At 40.9% G+C, this 19,908-nt stretch overlaps 1 protein-coding gene across 4 annotated transcripts in view; it reads left to right on the top strand.

The window, feature by feature from the left end:
• The first annotated feature begins 3,342 nt into the window (after positions 1-3,342).
• The window catches only part of Tcf12 (transcription factor 12), a 266,660-nt gene continuing 250,094 nt past the window's right edge, over positions 3,343-19,908 (top strand). For 3 of the 4 annotated variants that reach the window (XM_090358334.1, XM_090358333.1, XM_090358330.1), the window contains exons 1-3: positions 3,343-3,632; positions 4,845-4,941; positions 6,042-6,114. In XM_090358334.1, coding sequence (XP_090214460.1) covers positions 4,867-4,941; positions 6,042-6,114 — 148 coding nt within the window. In that variant the 5' untranslated portion in view covers positions 3,343-3,632; positions 4,845-4,866. Of the gene's footprint in view, positions 3,633-4,570; positions 4,634-4,844; positions 4,942-6,041; positions 6,115-19,908 lie in introns of those variants that run through there. The other variant, XM_090358331.1, reaches the window with a different exon arrangement.

Genomic DNA, 19,908 nt, shown 5'->3' with positions numbered 1-19,908 from the left:
CCCACTTCCACCTTGACTTGATTAGGTCTCTTCTCTTCCTCTCCTCTAGGCTTTCTAGAATACCTATCCTCTGAAAAGGGGCCAAAGTTAAGACAATCTCCCATTTTTTTTTTTTTTCCTTTTGACTACAAATATTTCTCTGGACAACTCAGGACTTCCCAAGAGAGTGAGAGGGAATGCTGGAGTACAAAGTAGGAGGCTCTTAGGAAGTAGGGAGTAAAATCAGAGACAATTTCTGCCTGTTCAATGGCAGGCTTTCGTGACTGGACAGTGAACTACAATCTACTAGATTATAACTTTCTTGAAAGAAGGGCAGGAGTTAGATTTTTTTTTTTTTTTTTTTTTTTGCCTGTCTTGGGCTTGTACTCAGGGCTGGGCGCTGTCTTTGGGCTTTCTCAAGACTAGTACTCTACCACTTGAGCCACAGAAATGCTCATTAGACATTTCAGTGTTAATTCAGTAATTTATACTAATAGAAATATACTATTGACACTTAATTTGTACGATTTGGTTATTTCCCCTTTGAGCTTTCCAAGAATGCCCTGTGGCTATATCTAGAAAACTCAGAAAAAGACTCAGAGGGGAGTTCTAAGTGAATATTTTATTCACTTTTTATTTTTGCCAGTACCTAAGTTTGAACTTGGGGCCTCATGTTTGCTTGATACTCAACCATTTGAGCCACACATCCAATCTGGATTTTTGCTAGTTATTTTGATGATGGCAGACTTTTCTGCCTTGGTTGACTATGAACTGAAATTATCTGGATCTTAGCCTCTTGAGTAGCTAGAATTACAGACATAAGCCACAAGCATCTGGTGAAATTCCACTTTTTAATGTCGTTTTCTATATTTATCAGAGGCACGATGGAAAACTAATTGGTAGAAATATTTTTCCTTTATTAAAAATGGCATGTGCATACTATATTACAGCATGAAAAATAACTTCCTGTTGTAATTTTCAATGGATTTATTTTGAGCTGACTGTGCTATTGGGACAGTATTGCATGCATGGTACAGGTTGATGCATATCAGTTCCAGTCCTTGAGGGATTCACAATCTAATGAAGAAAATGTGTAAATAACTGTATATACCTTGATATTAAAAACCTCACCCCTTTATCCAAGGAGTAAAAAGTGCCCAAGACTTCAGGTTTGGGCAGACAGGTGTTTTTTTTTTTCACCCCAAGAATTAGTTGTGGGAGAATTATGAGAAACTAGCTCTCCTTTTCTATTGAAAGCAGCACAAATCACTGAAGAATAGATATGCCTTCTTTTCCTCCTTATTTCCAGTTTTACCATAGAGCCATAGAAAAAGGCTATGAGGGAGGGGTGGGGGAGGGTAATGGGTACCAAGACATGTGAAAGGGTATCAATGTATGTGAATTAATGCACCTCCTATCTGGCAAATATCATGTAACCCTTTTATTAATTACAATAAAAAATTTAAAAAAAAAGAAAAAGAAAAAGGCTATGAAAGCTTCCTCCTCATACTTCTTAGTTGCTCAAGGCTAGTGCTCTACCATGTGAGCCACAGAAACACTTACGGCTTTTTTCTGTGTATGGGTTACGGAAGAATTGAACCTAGGGCTTCTTGCATGCTAGGCAAGCACTCTACCATTAAGCCATGCTCCTGGCCTCATGTTTACTTCTTTTGTTGGTTGGGGGAGGGTATGTGTTTGAGTCACTTAATATACACTTTGTTGGTTTAACCAGTGAAGGCAGCCTGGGTTTAGAACAGGTTCTGAGATTCAAAAACATCACCAATCCTTCATTCAAGTCTGCCTTACTTTTATCTGTGAGATCTGACGCTGGGAAGATCATTGGTATTTTAAGCATACAGAGCAAAAGGGCTGCCCCGGATGTTCTCAGAACTTGAGGGGAAAACTTTTCCAAACACAGAAACATAGTTGGCTCAGTTGTGTCATGCCAATTGCCTACCAGTCACTGTGGCAGGGGTTGGCATTTTTGATTAATTTGCTTAGGGGACATACTTGCTCCAACAGACAGCCAGGGCATGCCTGACTTTAAGGGGGAAGTTTTTCCACCCTAAAGGGAGTGGATATTGGGAAGAATAGGTGGGCACAGGCTTAAAGTTTAGGCGTAACCCAACTACTACATTCGCCTTCTTCAGCTGGACAACTCAGGTTGTACCAAGCACACACTAAAGGAATACTTGCAAGCAAATCTATCTTCCTTCTTGTTTTCATGGAGTCCAGGATCCAATGGCCCCTTCTTACAGTGTTGTGTTTTTCCATTACTGGGGGCTTGAACTCAGGGCTTGGGCACTGTCCCTTAGCTTTCTTCACTCAAGATGACCACTCTGTCATTTGAGCCACAACTCCATTTTTTTTCTTTTTTTTGGGGAGGGGTAGTTTACTGGAGTTAAATAGTCTCATGGGCTTCCTTGTTTGGGCTGGCTTTGAACTGTGATCCGCACACAGCCTCTCAGGTAACTAGGATTACAGGCTTGGGCCATGGGTGCCTGGCTTCTCTTGGAATGCCGGTTGGCTGCTTTTGTCACACTGGCTGTGCCTCTTTCCGAGTCTTCCTTTGGGTTGGTCTTTAACTGTCTTCGTTGACCTGGTGGCTGCCATTCAAGAAAACCTTACTTCCAAACCCACATGGAAGGAACTGAGCTTCGGTTACTTGTTTTTCTTCTGTCTTCCGTGGGGTTCCTTCATGGGGGAGGGGACGGTGGGTTTGCTCCATTTCCAGCCACTGCTCCTACGGTACGATGGGGTGGGATGAGATGGGGTGAGTAGGGGTGTCGGGGAGCCCCCACGTCCACTCTGTTCTAGGAGGTGCTGTGGGTGGGTGGGTGGGGGTTCTGTCCTTTCTTCTGCCTGGGGCCAGGAGCCGGCCACCCCCCTCACCACGCGCGCGGCTTCCCCGGGGGCCGCGGCCCCCAGGCCCAGGCGAGGGCGGCGGGTGTCCGGTGCGGCCGTCCGTCTGGGACACCGCAGCCCACGGAGCTCAGCGGCCCGTGGCGGCCGGTCAGGGTTCTGAGGGGAATCCGGAGGATCCACCGCGGCGTGTGGGCCGCGGCCGGAGCGAAGAGTCGCCACAGGGCCAAGGCCGGCGTGTCCCCGGAGGCCGCCCGGCCCTGCCTCGGGGGCGCCTCCTTGAGCCTTCCCTCCCCCCCTCCCGCCGCCTCGCCTTACCCCAACCGCGGGCTTTGTCCCCCCCCACCCCCGCCCGCCCGTCCGCCCGCCCCGCATCCCCGCGGGCCCCTCCTCTTTCCCGCCCCCTCCGCTGGCCCCACTTCCTCGGCGGCGCGGGAGGCGGGAGCCGGACGGCCCGGGCACGGAAGGGTTAAGCCGAGCCTCTCTTCCCGGCGCGGAGGGATCTGGCGGCGAGCGGAGCCCGGTGCTGAGGCCGCCTCAGCGAAAAAAATGTCCGCCTGAGGGAGACCCACAAGTTCTATTCGGGGGGACCGCCAGCCCACCCCGGGAGGAAGGGGCGGCCAGGCCCGAGCGCCGCCGCTGCCTGGCCCGGGACCCGACAGCTGGTGCGGGGGGCCCCAAGCGAGCCGAGCCGCCGGGCGGTGCCGGGGGGGGGGGGGCGGCCCGAGCCCGCGCTCGCCGCCAAAGTGAACTTTAATCGGGGAGGTTTGGATGCGGAGACCGAGCGGCAGGTAACTGATGGCGGGGGCGCGGGGCGGCGTGGCGGGGCTGCGGGGCGCCACCTTCCCCCACCCCGAACTCCCCGCTCCTTTGTACGGCGCCGAGTCCCGGGGTTTTCCCCTCCTCCGTTTCCAAGTTGGGGAGTGGGGCGCGGGGCGGCGGCGCGGGGCGCGGGCGGTCAGGCCCGCGGGCGGCGCTCGGCCTGCGCGTCCCGCTCGGCGGCGGCGGCGGTGGCGGCGCTCGGTCGGGCTCGGCCGGGCGCCCGGGTGGCGGCGCTCCGGGGCGCGCGGAAAGAGCGGGCGGCTCTGACCGGGCCGCTGCGGAACCCGCCTCATTGTTCGGCGGGTCCGGGGGGCCGGGCGGCCGGAGTGGGAGGAGGCCGGACTGGGGAGGGGGGGGTGTCGGGTCGGGAGCCACACGAGTTGTCGGCGTCTCTGGCTTCTCTCTCTCTCTCTTTTTGCCCCCCCTTCCTTCCACGTCCTTTGGGGAGGGGGGCGCCTCCCGACCTCCCTCCCTTTCCCGGGGCCCGCCGGGGACGTCCGGGTGGCGGCGGCGGCGGCGGGCGGCGCGGTCCCTGCAACTTGTCAGTTCTATTGTTGCCGAGCGAGTGAGTGAGTCACTTCGTCCCTTCCCACCCCAGCCCCCCTCGCCGCCCGCCGGACGCCGCGGGGTCGCCTCCCCCCAGCTCCCTCTTCCAGAGAGATCTCCCCCCCCCCATGAATCCCCTCTCCACCCACCCCCATCGCTCCCCCGCCGACCCTTCGTCACCCCCTGGCCGGGCTCCGCGCGCGCTCCCCGCTCCGCGCCGGCTTGTGTGCGCGGGGCCCGCCGGGGAGGGGAGGGGGGAGGCAGGGACGGGCCGGGAAACTTGTGCGCCGGACGGCGAGTTGCGGGAGCCGCCGCGGGAGCGTCGTCGGGCCGCGCCGACGAACGCGTGGGATTCGTTCCCCTCCCCGGTGCTCCGTGCCCCGGAGCTCGGAGCTGAGCCTCCGCGCCGCTGTGGGAAAAGAGTGTGTGTAGTGTGTGTGTGTCGGGGGGGAGGACTTGGACTTGAGTGTGTGTGCGGGGGGAGACCGCTGGCCCGCCGGTGCCCCCCCCCCAGGGTGCTTCCCATTCTCTCTACGCCGCTCTCCACTACCCCCCTCCCCCCCCGCACTTGCACACTTTGGGGGGGGGGGCTCGGTGGTCCCCAGCTCAGCCCCGCTTCTTCCTCTCTGCCTTAGGATCTGCTAGAAGTGACCCAAGATGAATCCCCAGCAGCAGCGCATGGCCGCTATAGGGACCGACAAGGAGCTGAGCGATTTGCTGGACTTCAGTGCGGTAGGAGCGCTTTCTACGCATCTTGGTGGGGGGGGGTTCTGTTGATGATTCCTCTCCTTTTTCCTTTTGATTTTTTTTTCTTATTCTATTTTTCTTTTAAATTGATGGCTATCAAGATGGAGAATTAGGGAGCGACGTAGAGAACAGGCAGCTTAAATTCCCATCTCCCTGAAGCAGTAGTTATTAGGGCTGGAGTCCAGCTCCCCCCTAAGTTGGACACCTGAACTTTGATGTAATGTCTAGACTTGAACGTTTCAAACTTTCATACGGTGTGTGTGGGGGGGGTGTCATTGGATTTAACCATTTAAAAGAAGAACAATACGGTCGTGAGGTTTGGTTGAGTCACACGCTGAACCGTCACGATTAAGGAAAGATATTTAGGTTTGACATGGAGGAAAGAAAATTACTTTTTCTTCTACACATCTCACCGACTTCCCTCCCTTCAAGAACTCATACTGTTTATGGTCCCCGAAGGATGTCATTTACAAGAAAGTCGATCCATAAGTAGACCTCCCAGCCTTTTGAGCTGAGTACTTTAAAGATAGATATGCAGTTGTGTGTGTGTGTGTGTACTCTATGTGTAAACATGAGAAATGACTTAAAAATATAAGATGGAATCACAGGATCTGCTTGGCTCTGCCCTCATTTCTTTCCAGTGGGGCAGAATTCCATTATTACTTGCTGTTAGAAGGCCAGACCAGACCCATACCTGTTTTATAAAACTGTTGTACTTCTTACTTTTGTACTAATTTGATTGGAGCTGAATCTGATTTTAACTGTATTAAGTATTAATGAGATTCACTTCCAAAGTGAACATCATGGGCAAAAATGTATCTTTTAAAAATTAATTGTTCAGTTATCTTGCACGCAAAATGACTGTTTTTAGAACAGAATGTAACCAGTTTTCCAAGTAGGATTAGGAAATAGTATCTCACAGTGTTGCCATTCTAGGTCTCAAGCTATCTTTGATTTCTTTATTTCAATTTCCCTTTGAAATACCATGTGAAATATGGTGATGGTTGGTGGATTTTTTTTTTTTTTTTACAAGATTCTAGAGGTAATTCAGAATTGACAGCTAGCTACCTGTGGTTATTTTGCAGATGTTTTCTCCACCTGTTAATAGTGGGAAAACCAGACCAACGACACTGGGGAGCAGTCAGTTCAGTGGATCAGGTAAGACAGTTTAAATCCAAAAATTCACATTTTGGTGCTTGATACATTTTAGTAGTAGAGAGTAAATATACCTTCATGCTTTTTTCCTTTTTTAAAAAATTGTATCATTAAAATAATGAAAAGGAAATCTTCAAATTCAGGCAGTTTGTACTAAAGATTCATTGTTGTAAGAATTTTATATGGACTTAACCTTGCTCTCTCTGAGTTTTTAAATTGGAAAATATCTTGGGTACAAGAGATTATACCATGCCTCTATGTTTAAAAGTGTGCCAGAAGAAAATGTTTTGTGGTACATGGATGGTCTGCCTTTTTTTTTTTTTTAAAGCTTATTTAAATTTAACTTTTCCTTTTTTTTTTTTTTTTTAGCTTTAGCTTGTTAGCATTATTAAGCTCTGGGTTCTAAGGAAATGTCTGAAGGCGTCTTGTTTGGATATGTGTGTGTAATAGGTGGAATGAGTCAAGCAATAACTAGGAAGGTACAGAGTGGCCCCTCCCTTGGAAGTCTGTAGGAAATTAAGAATTTCATGACATAATTTAAAATGTTAATATTGATTATTCCAAATGTGTAAAAACTTACATTTATTTTAAATGACATCTATCAGATGACTGAATTCTGTCCTGAATTTGGATTTTGGTTAGGATTATGTTTTCAAGATTCCTATTCTTTGATCAGTATAGTAAGCTTGAAGTTTACTTTTGGTATAACTTACCTGTTTTATTACTAAACATTTAGCATTCTTTCTAAGTTTTTTTTTGAAAAAACTTAAAAAAGTCTATTCTAGTGTACAAAAGCTGTAATTTTCTGTTTGGTTTAAATTTATTCTTTAGTGCTGAAAGAGATGGGGATGGGGGTGAATTCCCTGACAGCATCCTCTTAAGAAAGCCAGCTGTCAAATTTTCAGCTGAAGCTAATTCTTCTTTGACCAGTGCTTTTTATTTACTCCAGTAAACTACTGTGAGAATAGAACATAGGAAAAGAAGGTTAATTCCCTATCAATTTAAACCTTTTATTCCATTTCATGTATAAAAGTGTTTTTATTTAAAAATCATACATTACTAAAATTTATTTTAAATTGTGGAATTGAAGCTCATGGGGAAAATATAGCATATCATTTAACCTCTAGGGTTAGAAACATTTTTGGATTTTCCATAGCCTACAGGCTTGTCTTAGCCTTGACCAAAAAGATAAGAATTGTTAGTCAAACCCCAACTCTTCTTCCACCTCCTTCCTGTTTGCTGGTTATCATTGGGGAATTGTTCTTTTTGGAGAAGAAAAGAGAAGAAAATTATTCATATAGAGGGTGGCTGTATTTCTTTCTCTATTAGTATTTTGAGTACATCTCATTTTTTCGATTAAGTGTAAATCCTTAGGAACTTTCACATTTACTTTGTGTACTACACACCTTTCTTTGAGTGCTAGTAGTATTGTTTGCTGTTGTTCCTCTCAACTTAAGTTGTGGAAAATACATGTAACTGGATATTGATTGATAGCAAGGACATAGACTTCAGAAACTTGTTATGCTAAGAGTACTTCATCTTCTAAAATTAAGAAGAGTGATTTTTCATATTAAAAGGTCTGTGAAATAAAGAACTATGTGTTTAAACTATACCAGCACAGCACAGCATGGGACTTTTTAGCTTATATTGTGCTATACAAGCAAGTAGAAAGAATATCTTTCTGTATTGTGAAAGTTGTCATACTTGATTTTTTTTTTGTTGGAGTAGGAAGTTTTTAGTTTTAGTTGGATTTGTTTTTTATCTGTTGAAAATTTGAATTTAAATACCTGTATTCAGTGGACACAGTATTAATTAGCCATGTGATTTGTTTTGAGTCTTAGAAAAAATTGTAATAGTAAAAGCCATGATCTCCAATAATTAGCAAGAATATTTAGATTTTGAGAAAACTATGATTATTCTGTATTAAAGTATACTGGCTGATGTCACTTCCCTTTAGCCTTTTCTTATCTTAAAGGGAATGGTAAAAGTAATTGACATAATAATATTTATATACTATATATACTTTACTGACATTTAAATCAGCCCTGATTTCAAAGGATATTATGTAATAACATCCTACTGCCTGTTTATTTGCAGCATATAAGGAGCTAAAGATCTTATTTTCCTTTTGAATTGCTGCTTGTAAAGATTAGAGGTTTTTGCCTTTGGAGTATCATTTGTAAAACCTCATGCCTTTTGCAACTTGCAAGCTGTAGTTTATAATTGCGCAGTATCATTTCCTCTTCAATGTCTTTTTAGACTAGAGGATGAGTTAACCATACAGCGAGTTGTATTTGAAATGCAATCCACATAATATATATAAATAGTACATAATGCAATGCTTTTAAATTTTTTTTGAAGGGGGCTGAAAAGGGACATATGTTATAGTATGTGATTTTTATTTCTAAAGCAAAACATCCTGTGTGGTAACCTGATACTTCATCAAAAGTCATTGTGGAAAAGATGAGTGTATATTTACTATTAATTATTTCTCTTGAAGAGTCTTATGTTATTTCTTCAGCAAGGTGTTAATTGCTTTGCATGAGAGTTATAGTGTGAATATTTGTGCACTTGGTATAGTAAATAGGCTTTGAGAGGTGTTTATACTGTGACCTTGAGAGATGTGTTCCTGAGAGTGGGTATAAAGGTGAGATCCTCCATTAGACAATGTATAGGAAGAAGACTTGTAAAGATAGATAAAATGTAAGTGATTCAAGTGTTTAAGTCTTTATTCTCTAGTTTCAGGGTTTGAATATGCAGATCTCTGTTGTGATTTTTGTAAATTTTAGTAGATTAAGTATTTGTTGATGCCTGAAATTTTCCTTTGTTAGTATTTGTTCCAAGTGCTAAAAGATACTGCAAGGGAGTGCTATATTTTGAAACCCATCTGTATCTATTGAATGTGTGTGTCTGGTGTCTATCTGGAAAGTTGTTTTAATTAAGAGATAAGTTTGACTTTAATTTCTTCAAATCTGACATTTGTAATCCTTGAGATTTAGTCTTGCTTAAGATTTTTGTAAGTAATTTTAAGATATCTTTTCTAGTAACTGGTAAAAAGGAATACAGTGGGTTGAGTGTTATGCATACTTTAATCAATACTTAAGAGGCTGAGGCAGCAGGAGTATTGAGTGATTACAGCTGACTTGGACTACATAGCAAGACCCTGCTTCCAAAAAATAGAGAACTAAACAAATAAAAAAGTGTTACAATTTATCATACTTCATTTTATCATCATTCATTTTAAGTGGATATTTTCAGGTGAATAGTGAAGCTTTTTGGAAACATTGAGATAAGGCCAAAAAGTAAAATCTTAAACTATTCTTCAGTAGGTTTTCTTATTTTAAGTTAAATATTTTGAGATAGTTCGGATGCATTATAAGAAATAGTACATGGATCCTGTGTACTTTTTTTTTTTTTTTCCTGTATACTCTTTTTCCTCTGTAGTCTTTCAGTTTCCTAGAGTAGTAACATTTTGTTAAATTGTTGTACACTATTACAACAAGGTCATTGATGGTGATACAGTCAAAATACCAAAGTTGCTCTGTCATCATTAAGATTCCTGATTCTCTTTTATAATAGCATCCACTTTTTAAGTAATTGAAAAAAATGAAGATAGGATTATTAAATACCTACTCTGTTCTTGTGGTAAGACTGTTAAGATGTGCTTACTTCATTAAATATAAAATAAATGTCTACTCATCCCATTAAACATTTTAAATTATGATAGCATTATTTTTGAACATTTCAAGGGGAAAAAGAGAGGAAAATAAACATTTCGCCAATGTGGTTGAACCTAAACTATAGTAGTTACAGGAGTGGAGATTTTAAATAGAAAGCAGACTATGTTTGGCCTGGGGTCCTTAGAATAATTTATGATTATGAGTGGGATGTGGATCACATTTTATACGAGTGTTGAAATTTATAACTAATTTTTAGTCCAATATACCTGTTAAAAATAAACCATGTTCGATATTTGCTTTGGGTAATCTATGCTGATGAATGATAGTAACTACAGAGTCATCAGGCATATGAAGAAAAAAAATATGGTAATTTAGGCTAAATATGGCCTATCATCATTTAAGATAACAAGCAAAGGCCGAAATGGAGATGTGGCCCAAGTAGTATGCCAATCATGAGTGGAAAAAGCAAGAGGTGCTGTGTTCAAATTCTAGTACCTATACATACACACACATACACAAACGCACACACTGAAAGATATAACCATGAGTATCAAATATTCTTCAAAGCAATTCTTTTAATAGTCTTTTAAGTTGTGGCTTATAATGGATATGATTTGATTACAAAAACTGAGATGATTCGATGAGATTGATTTTAAAGGCTTAAAAAAATTACAGATATAGCCGAGTGCAGGTGACTCATGTCCGTAATACTGGCTGCTTACAAAGCTGAGGTCTGAGGATTGTGGTTTGAAGCTTGAAGCTAGCTAGGGTAAGAAAGTCCATGAGACTCTTAGCTCCAATGAATCCCACAAGAATTGGTGCTGTGGCTCAAAGTAGTAGAGTGCTAGCCTTGAGCAAAAAGAGCTCACTTAGGGGACAGGGCCCAGGCCCTAAGTTGAAGCTTCATGACCAATGACCAAAAAATAAAAAAAATAAAATAATTACAGATATAGTTAAACATACCTAAAATAAACTTTTTCTTGTCTGTTTCCATTATAACGTAAGTATAAATCAAAGTTTTTGTTCTAAATTATTTTTGTATATTATTTATGAATATCAAAATGGTTCTCTTAGAATAGGAAAATACAGGTAAAGATAATACAACCTTGCCTATAAACACAGTTTTCACATTTTAGATTTGATAGGACTGTATAATCAGATAGTCTTTTCTGTTTTTAAATATTGGTTGTTGTGCCTCCATTGTCACTGCCTGCTGAATATTGGTTAAGACTTGGAACTTGGTGTAAGAGTATAATGGTCACACTGCTATGATCTGTGAAAGGAGAAAAGCTATGTCTGGATAGCATATTAAATTATTTTATATAAAGCATTTAAAGTAAGATTGCTTTTGGGTGTCATTTGAATATGTGCTTATGAATAGGAATGTTGACATTGCAAATGTAATTGTTTATGTTTAGAAAATAAGATGAACAGACAAGTACTTTAGTGTATCTGTTCAGAAGATTAGTGAGAGGGATACTGCTTTGCTAAATAGGTGAGTCATAAGCAGTCATTCCCCCCCACCCCCCACCCCCCTCTGGTTGTAGGAGTTGAATTTAGGTCTGGTCACTGTCCCTGAGCCTCTTTGTGCTCAAGGCCATACTCTACCACTTGAGCCACAACATCACTTCCAGTTTTTCAAGAGTTAATTGGAGTTAATTGGAAATAAGAGTCTCACAGAGACTTTGCTGCCCATGCCGCTTTGAACCTCAATCCTTAGACCTCAGACTCCTGAGAAGCTACATTTACAGGTGTGAGCCACTAGTGCCTGGCTAGCAGTCTTATTTTTTGAACCGTGTATTTATTTATGGGCTTCTTTGTATAGCTTCCTTGTATAGTATAGCTTGTGGTAAGATGGAAAATAGAGAAAATCCTGGACTGGAAGTGGAGACATTTCATTATTTAAAGGTGAAGATAAAATGCAAAATTGTGAGGTAAACTTGTGCAGCATAAAAATGCCAACAACTGTGTATTGATGTAACAATTTGAGTCCATAATAAGAGTTACTGTTGAGTGGAGGAAGTTGCTTAAGCAATACTCAAAAGGTTTGAATTTAGGTCCAGGAGTTTGGCCTAGTTATAGAGTGCTTGCCTAGCATGCACAAAGTCCTGGGTTCAATTCCTTGGTACCACATACACAGAAAAGGCCAGAAGTGGTGCTGTGGCTCAAGTGGTAGAACTCTAGACTTGAGAAAGCCCAAGGACAGTGCTCACGCCCTAAGTTCAGTCCCCAGGACTGGCACCAAAAAAAAAAGTTTGAATTTTAAAAAGTTGACTTGTGAGGGAAATATGAAAAATGAATTAAGGGGAGTTCCCTATCATGTAGATGTAGGCTAGCATGAGAAGGTAACTGGAAATTGGAGTTTTGTTTGATCCTAGGGCTTATACAATTTTGATGAAAGAGAAGCTGGTTTTCATTGATCAATGGTCCTAAAGTTTTTAATCCTATTATCTGGAGTCAAACTGCATAGAATCATATCTAGATATTACCATTTAACTACAGGGTGATCTTGCCTAAGTCATTAACCTTCCTGTGCTTCTGTTTGTTACTCTGTTTAGTAGTAGTACTAACAAAGCTATTGTTGTAAGGTTGTCATAAGAATTAAATGAGCTAGTAAATGTAAACTCTGAGAACAGTCCTTACTCTGAGAACAGTAAGGAATTGTTAGCAGGGTGGCAACTAGAAGAAAGAAATTAGTTATTGGCCTGTTGTGATAATTTAGAGATGAGAATGTAAGGTTTGGAAGAAAAATACCAGGAGTAAAAGATTGACAGAGCAGCAGCATTCTGTAGGAAAGAGAAATTATCTGGCATGTGATAGGAGGATGGTGTTACTGGAAATAATGATGCTAATGAGTATTTTAAATTTGACACATCAGTGTAGTCAGTAGTAGAGAGCATTTACCTAGTGTGTGTGAGGCCCTGGGTTCAGTCCCCAAACCCAAACCAAAAACTCATGAAGAAAATCCACACTGGTACTTGCTGATTTAGAAATTTAGGAGGGAAGAATGTTAAGAGATGAGTTAAAGATATAGATTTAACAAAATGAACCCACTATTTATTAGATTACTGCCTAGTTTTCGTTGAACACAAAGTTACACAACAGAAAAAAAAAAGAGGGAAAAAGAAATCCCTATTTTACGATCCAGAGATAATTGTTATGTTTTGATTTTCTTCCTTTTAGTCTTTTTTTCCCTGGTAATGTTTGCAAAGTTGAGAGCTTATTAATAGTATTAGTTCATGTCCTGCTTTTTTAAATTTCATTTAACATTGTATGTTGAACATTTTCTTACATTATTAAAGTTTCTTTACAATCTTACTTAAAACTTGTAGGCTGGGCTGGGAGTTTGGCCTAGTGGTAGAGTGCTCTCCTAGCATGCACGAACACCTGGGTTCTATTCTCCGGTACCACATAGCAGAAAAAAACTGGAAGTGGTACTAAGGTTCAATTGGTAGAGCTCTAGCCTTGAGAAAGTCCAAAGACAGTGCTCAGGCTCTGAGCTCAAGCGCAGGACTGGCAAAAACCAAAAAAACAAACCAAAGCAAACAAACAAAAAACCTTGTCGGCTATTACATAGATTGGAATTAACATAACCCAGGTCAGTTCCCTTAAAGCTTGAAGGTATAGGAGTTAATTTCCTTTTTGATGTTGTGAATACTGCGATAGTGAACATCCTTTTGTACATGTGTATATATATTTACTCAAATTTAGGTTTCCTTTGGATGGGATATGGAAAATTTATTTTTGTGTCTGCAGGTTATAATTAAAGCTAAGTGAGTACATGAATTCCTTAGGGAAATGAGCACAGATTAAGATAAATGATCAGGCCAAGAATCAATAACCATGGTGTTAGATATGTGAAATTAGTGGCTTTAGTTGATTATTGTGAAAATATAAACTTCAATTAACATTTGACTGGAGTAGATGGTGACATTTGCTGTACATGTGTATTTGTACAAATAGATTGTGGAGGACTGGAGGGAATTCCTGTCATTCCTGACCTGTGGTTATTGAAATGGGGAAGAATCTAATTGTAGTCATGTCAGTGAGAGTTTGCTGCAATTTCTGACTTTATGAGCGTGTGCTGCAATTCCTGACTTTATGAGAGTCAGTGTGATGTAGTGGAAAGAGTTGCCCTAAAGAGGCAGCTCAAACAACTGGATTAGAATCAGTACTTTGCAACTTAATAGTATTGTTAACTCCTTGAAGCCATCTGAATCATGCTTATCTGTGAAAAGTAGGTATTATTACTATACTACCACTAGAGTCTTTATGAGGATCAAAGTTATCTGTATGAAAGAAAAAGTTATCTGTATGTAGATTGCTTACCATACAGCTATTTAAAAAAATGGTCTTTATCTTCACTGTTGTGGCATCTTCTTAGCATTTATAACAATAAAAATAGGATCATTGTGTATGTAATATATACAATAATACAGGGGTGTTTATCACATTACTCCTGTATGCTAGGCATTGTGCTAAGCAATTTACAGATGTTACTTCATTTCATATTGGGTAAGATGAATTCTCTGTGATGCTGGAGGCAAGGAAATGCCTTTCAGGGGTAACATGTCAAAAGATGCTTTTTAGTGCTGTAAATGGACATGTGTTCTTCCAAGTCTAAGAAGTAATAAAGCATACAAGTAGTTTAGAGAGTTTATCTCACTTTTTTTTCCTTTCCCCTTACTTGGGTTTTTATTACATTTATTTATTTATTTATTTATTTATTTATTTATTTATTTACTGGGTGTTGTGGTGACTAGAATGAGATGTTACATACTTTTTGAACACCCTCTTCCATGCTTATATATCACTGCTACTTAGAATGAAGTATTTTTTCTATGCCCCCTACACCTACTTGAAATTTCTGGAATGAGGTGTAGTCTAAATAAGAAGTAAATTAAAAGGTATGTGACCCTAGAGGGCAGACTAGTTGTGAGACAGGTTGGAGAGAATGTAGTCTCTCTAGGGTAGTTTCTCTAGTTTTCTTCTGTTAGAGTAGAAGGAATATAAACTCCTGAGGTAGCCTGAAGCAACGCAGTGCAAGTGAGCAAAGGAGATCTAATCTTAAAAATCCATATGCATTTTACTTTCTTCTTTCATAAATATAGTTGTAAAATGTTTTCATTTATCATTGAATAAAATTGAAGTTGCAGTAATGCTTCATGCATGGTGTTATTTTGCTGTTTTACTTTGCATCTATCTTTGGGAATAGAGGCCAGGGTGGAATGGATTTAGGCCTGTAATATCCGTGACTAGAAGCTAGCTCTACAGAATATTCCTTTTCTTGCTTCTTGGGGCATGGGGGTGGGGAGGGAAGAAAGTGGTTTTGTTTGAGAGGAAACTGTTAACACACAAAATATACATGTATTTGTTAGTAGTATAGCCATCACTTGAAATTATTTTCTATTGGCACCCAGATGATCTTTTATTTTTCTTAATGTACCCCTAGCATAGAAATAAAGTGGAAAATGTATATTATATTTATTTATTTATTTTTTACAAGAGAGAGCTTAATTGTTTTGTTTCATGCTAAAATGTACTCTTATGTGTCCTGGTTAAAAATATGCTTCCAGGGCCGGGAGGTAGGGCTAGTGGTTGAGTGCTTGCCTAGCATGCATGAAGACCTGGGTTCGATTCCTCTGACCACATACATAGAGAAAAGCTTAAGTGGTGCTCAGGCTCAAGTGGTAAGAGCTGTAGCCTTGAGAAAGTCCAAGGACAGTGCTCAGGCCCTGAGCTCAACCCCAGGATTGGTTAAAAAAAAAAATCATAAAGACAATAAGTCATCCAAGCTACTATAAGTTGTGTTGAAACTTAACATACAGATCACATAGGAAAAGAAAACAAACAGATTAGGGATTGGCTACTAATTTTTGCATTGGATGGTGATTTAGAGATGAAATATTCAAAGTAATACAATGAAACAAATTGGAGTAAGGCATGGGACAGAACACTACCTTTTAAAAAAAGTCTTAGCCATGCTGGGCTTAGTGGCCTGTAACCTTAGTTACTCAGGAGGCTGAGATCTGAGGATTGAAGTTCAAAGCCAGCCCAGGCATAGCAGTCTTTGAGACTCATCTCCAGTTTTAACTACCAGAAAACCGGAAGTGGTGTTGTGGCTCCAGGGGTAGGGCAGTAGCCTTGAGCTGAAGAGCTCAGGGACAATGCCCAGGCCCAGAGTTCAAGCCCCACCACCGACCCCCCCCCCAAAGTCTTAGCTTCTACCATATGTTTTAATATTTTTAGTTATTAAAATTGGTGCACGCAGTTATAATTACACCACTTGAGAGACTGAGGCTGGAGAATCATGAGGCCCACTTGAGCTACATAATTGAGGAAATCATGTAATTTTGTGGAGAAATTAGCTGTCTTATCTTTGAACCACTACTTAGTTTAAGCAGTCAGAGAAATATTCAGTAGAATTTATTTTGATTTATTTATATATATATGTATATATGCTAGTGTGTATGTGAATGTGTATGGAACATTAAATGATCTCTTTCAAAAGGAAATCTGAACCTTGACAGTACCCTTTCTGAGCTTTTACTTTGCCTGGGAATAAATAGGAAGCTCTAGTCGCCTTCATAAAGAGAATGAGGAACTGAAATAGGACACAGATAAAATACTCTTTGGCACATTTTATTTCATTTTTACTAGTTTTCATTCCAGTAGTATGATTTTTTTTTAAAAAAATATATGCATCTTAAAAACAAATTGAGAGATGACATTTTTCAAAAAGAAATGCATTCTTTATCTGACTTATATAATTTTAAATCTTCTGTACATCACCTTTATAATAACAGTAAAGAACTCATTAAAAGAAAAAAGAGTCTCGGGCCGGGAGTTTGGCTAAGAGGTAGAGTGGTTGCCTAGCATGCATGAAGACCTGGGTTCAATTCCTCAGTACCACATATACATAGAAAAAGCCAGAAATGGTGTTGTGGCTCAAGTGGTAGAGCTCTAGCCTTGAAAAAGTCCAAGGACAGTGCTAAGGCCCTGAGTTCAAGGCTCAGGACTGGCAAAAAAAAAAAAAGAAAAGAAAAGAAAAGAAAAGAAAAAAAAGAATCTCGGGATGGGGGGGAGGGGAAAAGTGACAAAAACATGAGAAGGGGTATCAGTATGCCAGAAGTAATACACCTACTACCTGACGAATGTAACTAATCCCTCTATACGTTATTCCGACAATAAAAAAAAAAATTCACCCACGTGGTAGTTCACACACCTGTAGTCCTAGCTACTCAAGGCAGAGATCTGAAGATCTCAGTTCAAAGCCAGCTCGGGCACTAAAGTTTGTGAGACTGTTATCTCCAATTAACCACAGGAAAACCGGAAGTGGTGCTGTGGCTCCAGTGGTAGGGTGGTAGCCTTGAGCTGAAGAGCTCAGGGACAATGCCCAGGCCCCAGGAGTGGGTTGGTAGCCTTGAGCTGAAGAGCTGAGGGACAGTGTCCAGATCCAGAGTTTGCTCCACAACTGACACCCCCCCCCCCAAAAAAAAAAAAGAATCCCAACAACAAAATGTGATTCTAATGAAGAAAATTTTCACTAGGATACTGCCATTGGGTTCAGACTACTACTACTTAACTATGAAAAAGTTGTGAAATGTAAAATACACTAGTCTTTTGTGGAGTCTGTTGAGAGACGTATCAGTAGACTTCTGTTTGCAAGCTTGTTCATTGTAGTGTTCTCAGTGTTATTGTCCCAAGAACCTTGATACATTGTTGAATAATTAAATCTACTTAAGTTTAATAACTGTACTGTAGGAACACAAAACAGACCATACAACCAAAGGTCTATCTTGTCTTTGTATTTATATAACCCCTTTGGTCAAGCATAAGAGCAATGCTACAGTGAGCAGACTCCTTTGATTTAGACTCCAGAGGCTTGCCCAACAAGTTGTAATAGCAGTAGGACTTTGCCCAGAGACTGACTGGGGGGATGGGTGGAGACTAATTGTTTTGTTTTGTCTTTTTAAATCAATAATGATAAAAGTGCTTTATAAATATTTACTCATGCAATTTGCTTCATAATTCTTGTAGGAAGTTGGTAACTGTTCATTTTACAGCGGAAGCAGAAATTGACAGTGATACACATTTCCTTGTGGTTTCTTACTGCCCCTCAGAAGTAGCAAACTGATTAGTGGTAGTTGCACCTGCACTGATACTAATCTACATGAGAGTATGGTTTGTCTTAATGAAGAATTAAACTAAAAATCTTTTTGCTTACTACTGTAACAGTGAATCTTAAGTGGTATAATGTAGATTCTCCAAAGCAAAATATATTAAGATTTATTTTTATTAAAAAGAAAACAGTATAATAAAAAGCCTCCATAAAATAGTTAAGGATTTTTATTTATATATATAAACAGCTATAGTTTGAAATGCTTTTAGGAGAATGCAGTTCTTTTGTGTATGATCTTACTGTTCAGCCGTTTTCAGTCTTTGTATCTTAGGAAGAAGGTGAAATTAGATAGTTGTAAGGTATTGGGTTACTCACAGCTATTATTTAGTTGAGGCCATAAACAAAAATGGCCATTGTAATTCGTTCCTAGTGCTTTCCTTAAGATCTGCCCTAAATAGTGATGATGAGCACAGGCTGTGGTGAAGCACCAAAGCTAAAGATATTGGCAGGGTCTGATGAGGGTTCTTCAACTCAAACCTCTTTTTTTTTTTTTGGTTGGTTGTAGGGCTTGAACTGTGGATCTGGATGCTGTCTCTGAGCGCTTAGTTCAGGGCTAGTGCTCTACCACTTCAGGCCACAGTACCACTTCCAGTTTTCTGGTGATTAGTTGGAGTCTCGTGAACTTTTGTGCCTGGATTGGCTTTGACTGCAGTCCTTAGATCTCAGCCTCCTGAGTAGCTAGGGTTATACCCATGAGCCACCAGCTTGTTGGGCTCTGAATTCTTTTTACTCTTTTTTTTTTTTTTTTTTGAGGTGGGGGCTCATACCAAGCCTGGAACTTATAGGGCCTTGTGCTTTTGCAAGGCTGGTGCTCTATTACTTAAACCACAGCTCCACTTCCATCGTTTTGGTGGTTAACTGGAAATTGATTGGCTTTCCTGCCCAGATTGGCCTTTAACAGAGTTTCTCAGATCTAAGCTTCTCGAGTAGCTAGAATTACAGATGTGAGACACCAGCACCTGGCTTTATCCTAACATATTTTAGAAACTGTCATTGCCTTTTTTTTTTTTTTTTTTTTTTTGCCAGTCCTGGGCTTGAGGTCAGGGCCTGAGCACTGTCCTTGGACTTTCTCAAGGCTAGAGCTCTACCACTTGAGCCACAGCACCACTTCTGGCTTTTTTTTTTCCTATGTATGTGGTACCAAGGAATTTGACCTGGGCCTTCGTGCATGCTAGGCAAGCACTCTACCACTAGGCCAAACTCCCAGCTCCTGTCATTGTTTTTAAACACATGTATTAGCTAGATTATAAATTCCCTGAAAGCAGAAATGATGTTTTACACTTCTGTTTCTGCAAAATACCCTGCTTTGAGGTCAGTAAATACTTAATGACGCTTTGATTTAGGTTTGGGAATAGTAGACTGTTAGAAGAAAAATTAAATTCCCTAACTTGTGCTTTTCTTCCATAGCACAGTCTACATGGTGGGGCTGGAAAGGCTGCACTAGAGTTTATGGGGATTTGGAGACTTGAGGTATATATCATTCATTATTAGGAAGAGATGCCTGTCCTCTCAGGGCTTCTGCAAAGACCTTAGCCCATATAAACATCAAAGATGAGCAGGAAGTGGCCAAGTGGTAAAGCCATTGAGGTTTTTATGTGAATACATCTGGTTCGATAGAACCACAGCCAACTTTGGCTATGAAATGCAGAGAGAAGTGATACTTTCTTAGTGATTCTCCCAGTCCACAGATTTGTGGCATATTTGTGATTCTGGGCTTAATTGGGTAGAGGAATTCTGTTTTAGGAAGGCTGGAAATGAGTAGATAATCAGAATGGTCAGAACCTTGGAAGCTTACTTTTTCTCATACAATATCGATTTTTGCTGGTTGTGGGCTCTGAGGCCTTGAAGGAGAGATTTTATAATCTTATGTTGTAGTAGCTATGAGGAGTAGTCTGAAAACCAGAAAAAGTCTTGATTAATGGAGTTGTAAGCCAT

The sequence above is a fragment of the Megascapheus bottae genome, chromosome 25 (assembly GCF_031878675.1).
Source record: "Megascapheus bottae isolate mThoBot1 chromosome 25, mThoBot2.hap1, whole genome shotgun sequence".
Taxonomy (NCBI): Eukaryota; Metazoa; Chordata; class Mammalia; order Rodentia; family Geomyidae; genus Megascapheus; species Megascapheus bottae.
The sequence above is the reverse complement of the archived record's forward strand: the minus strand, read 5'-3'. Positions and strand labels throughout refer to the sequence as shown.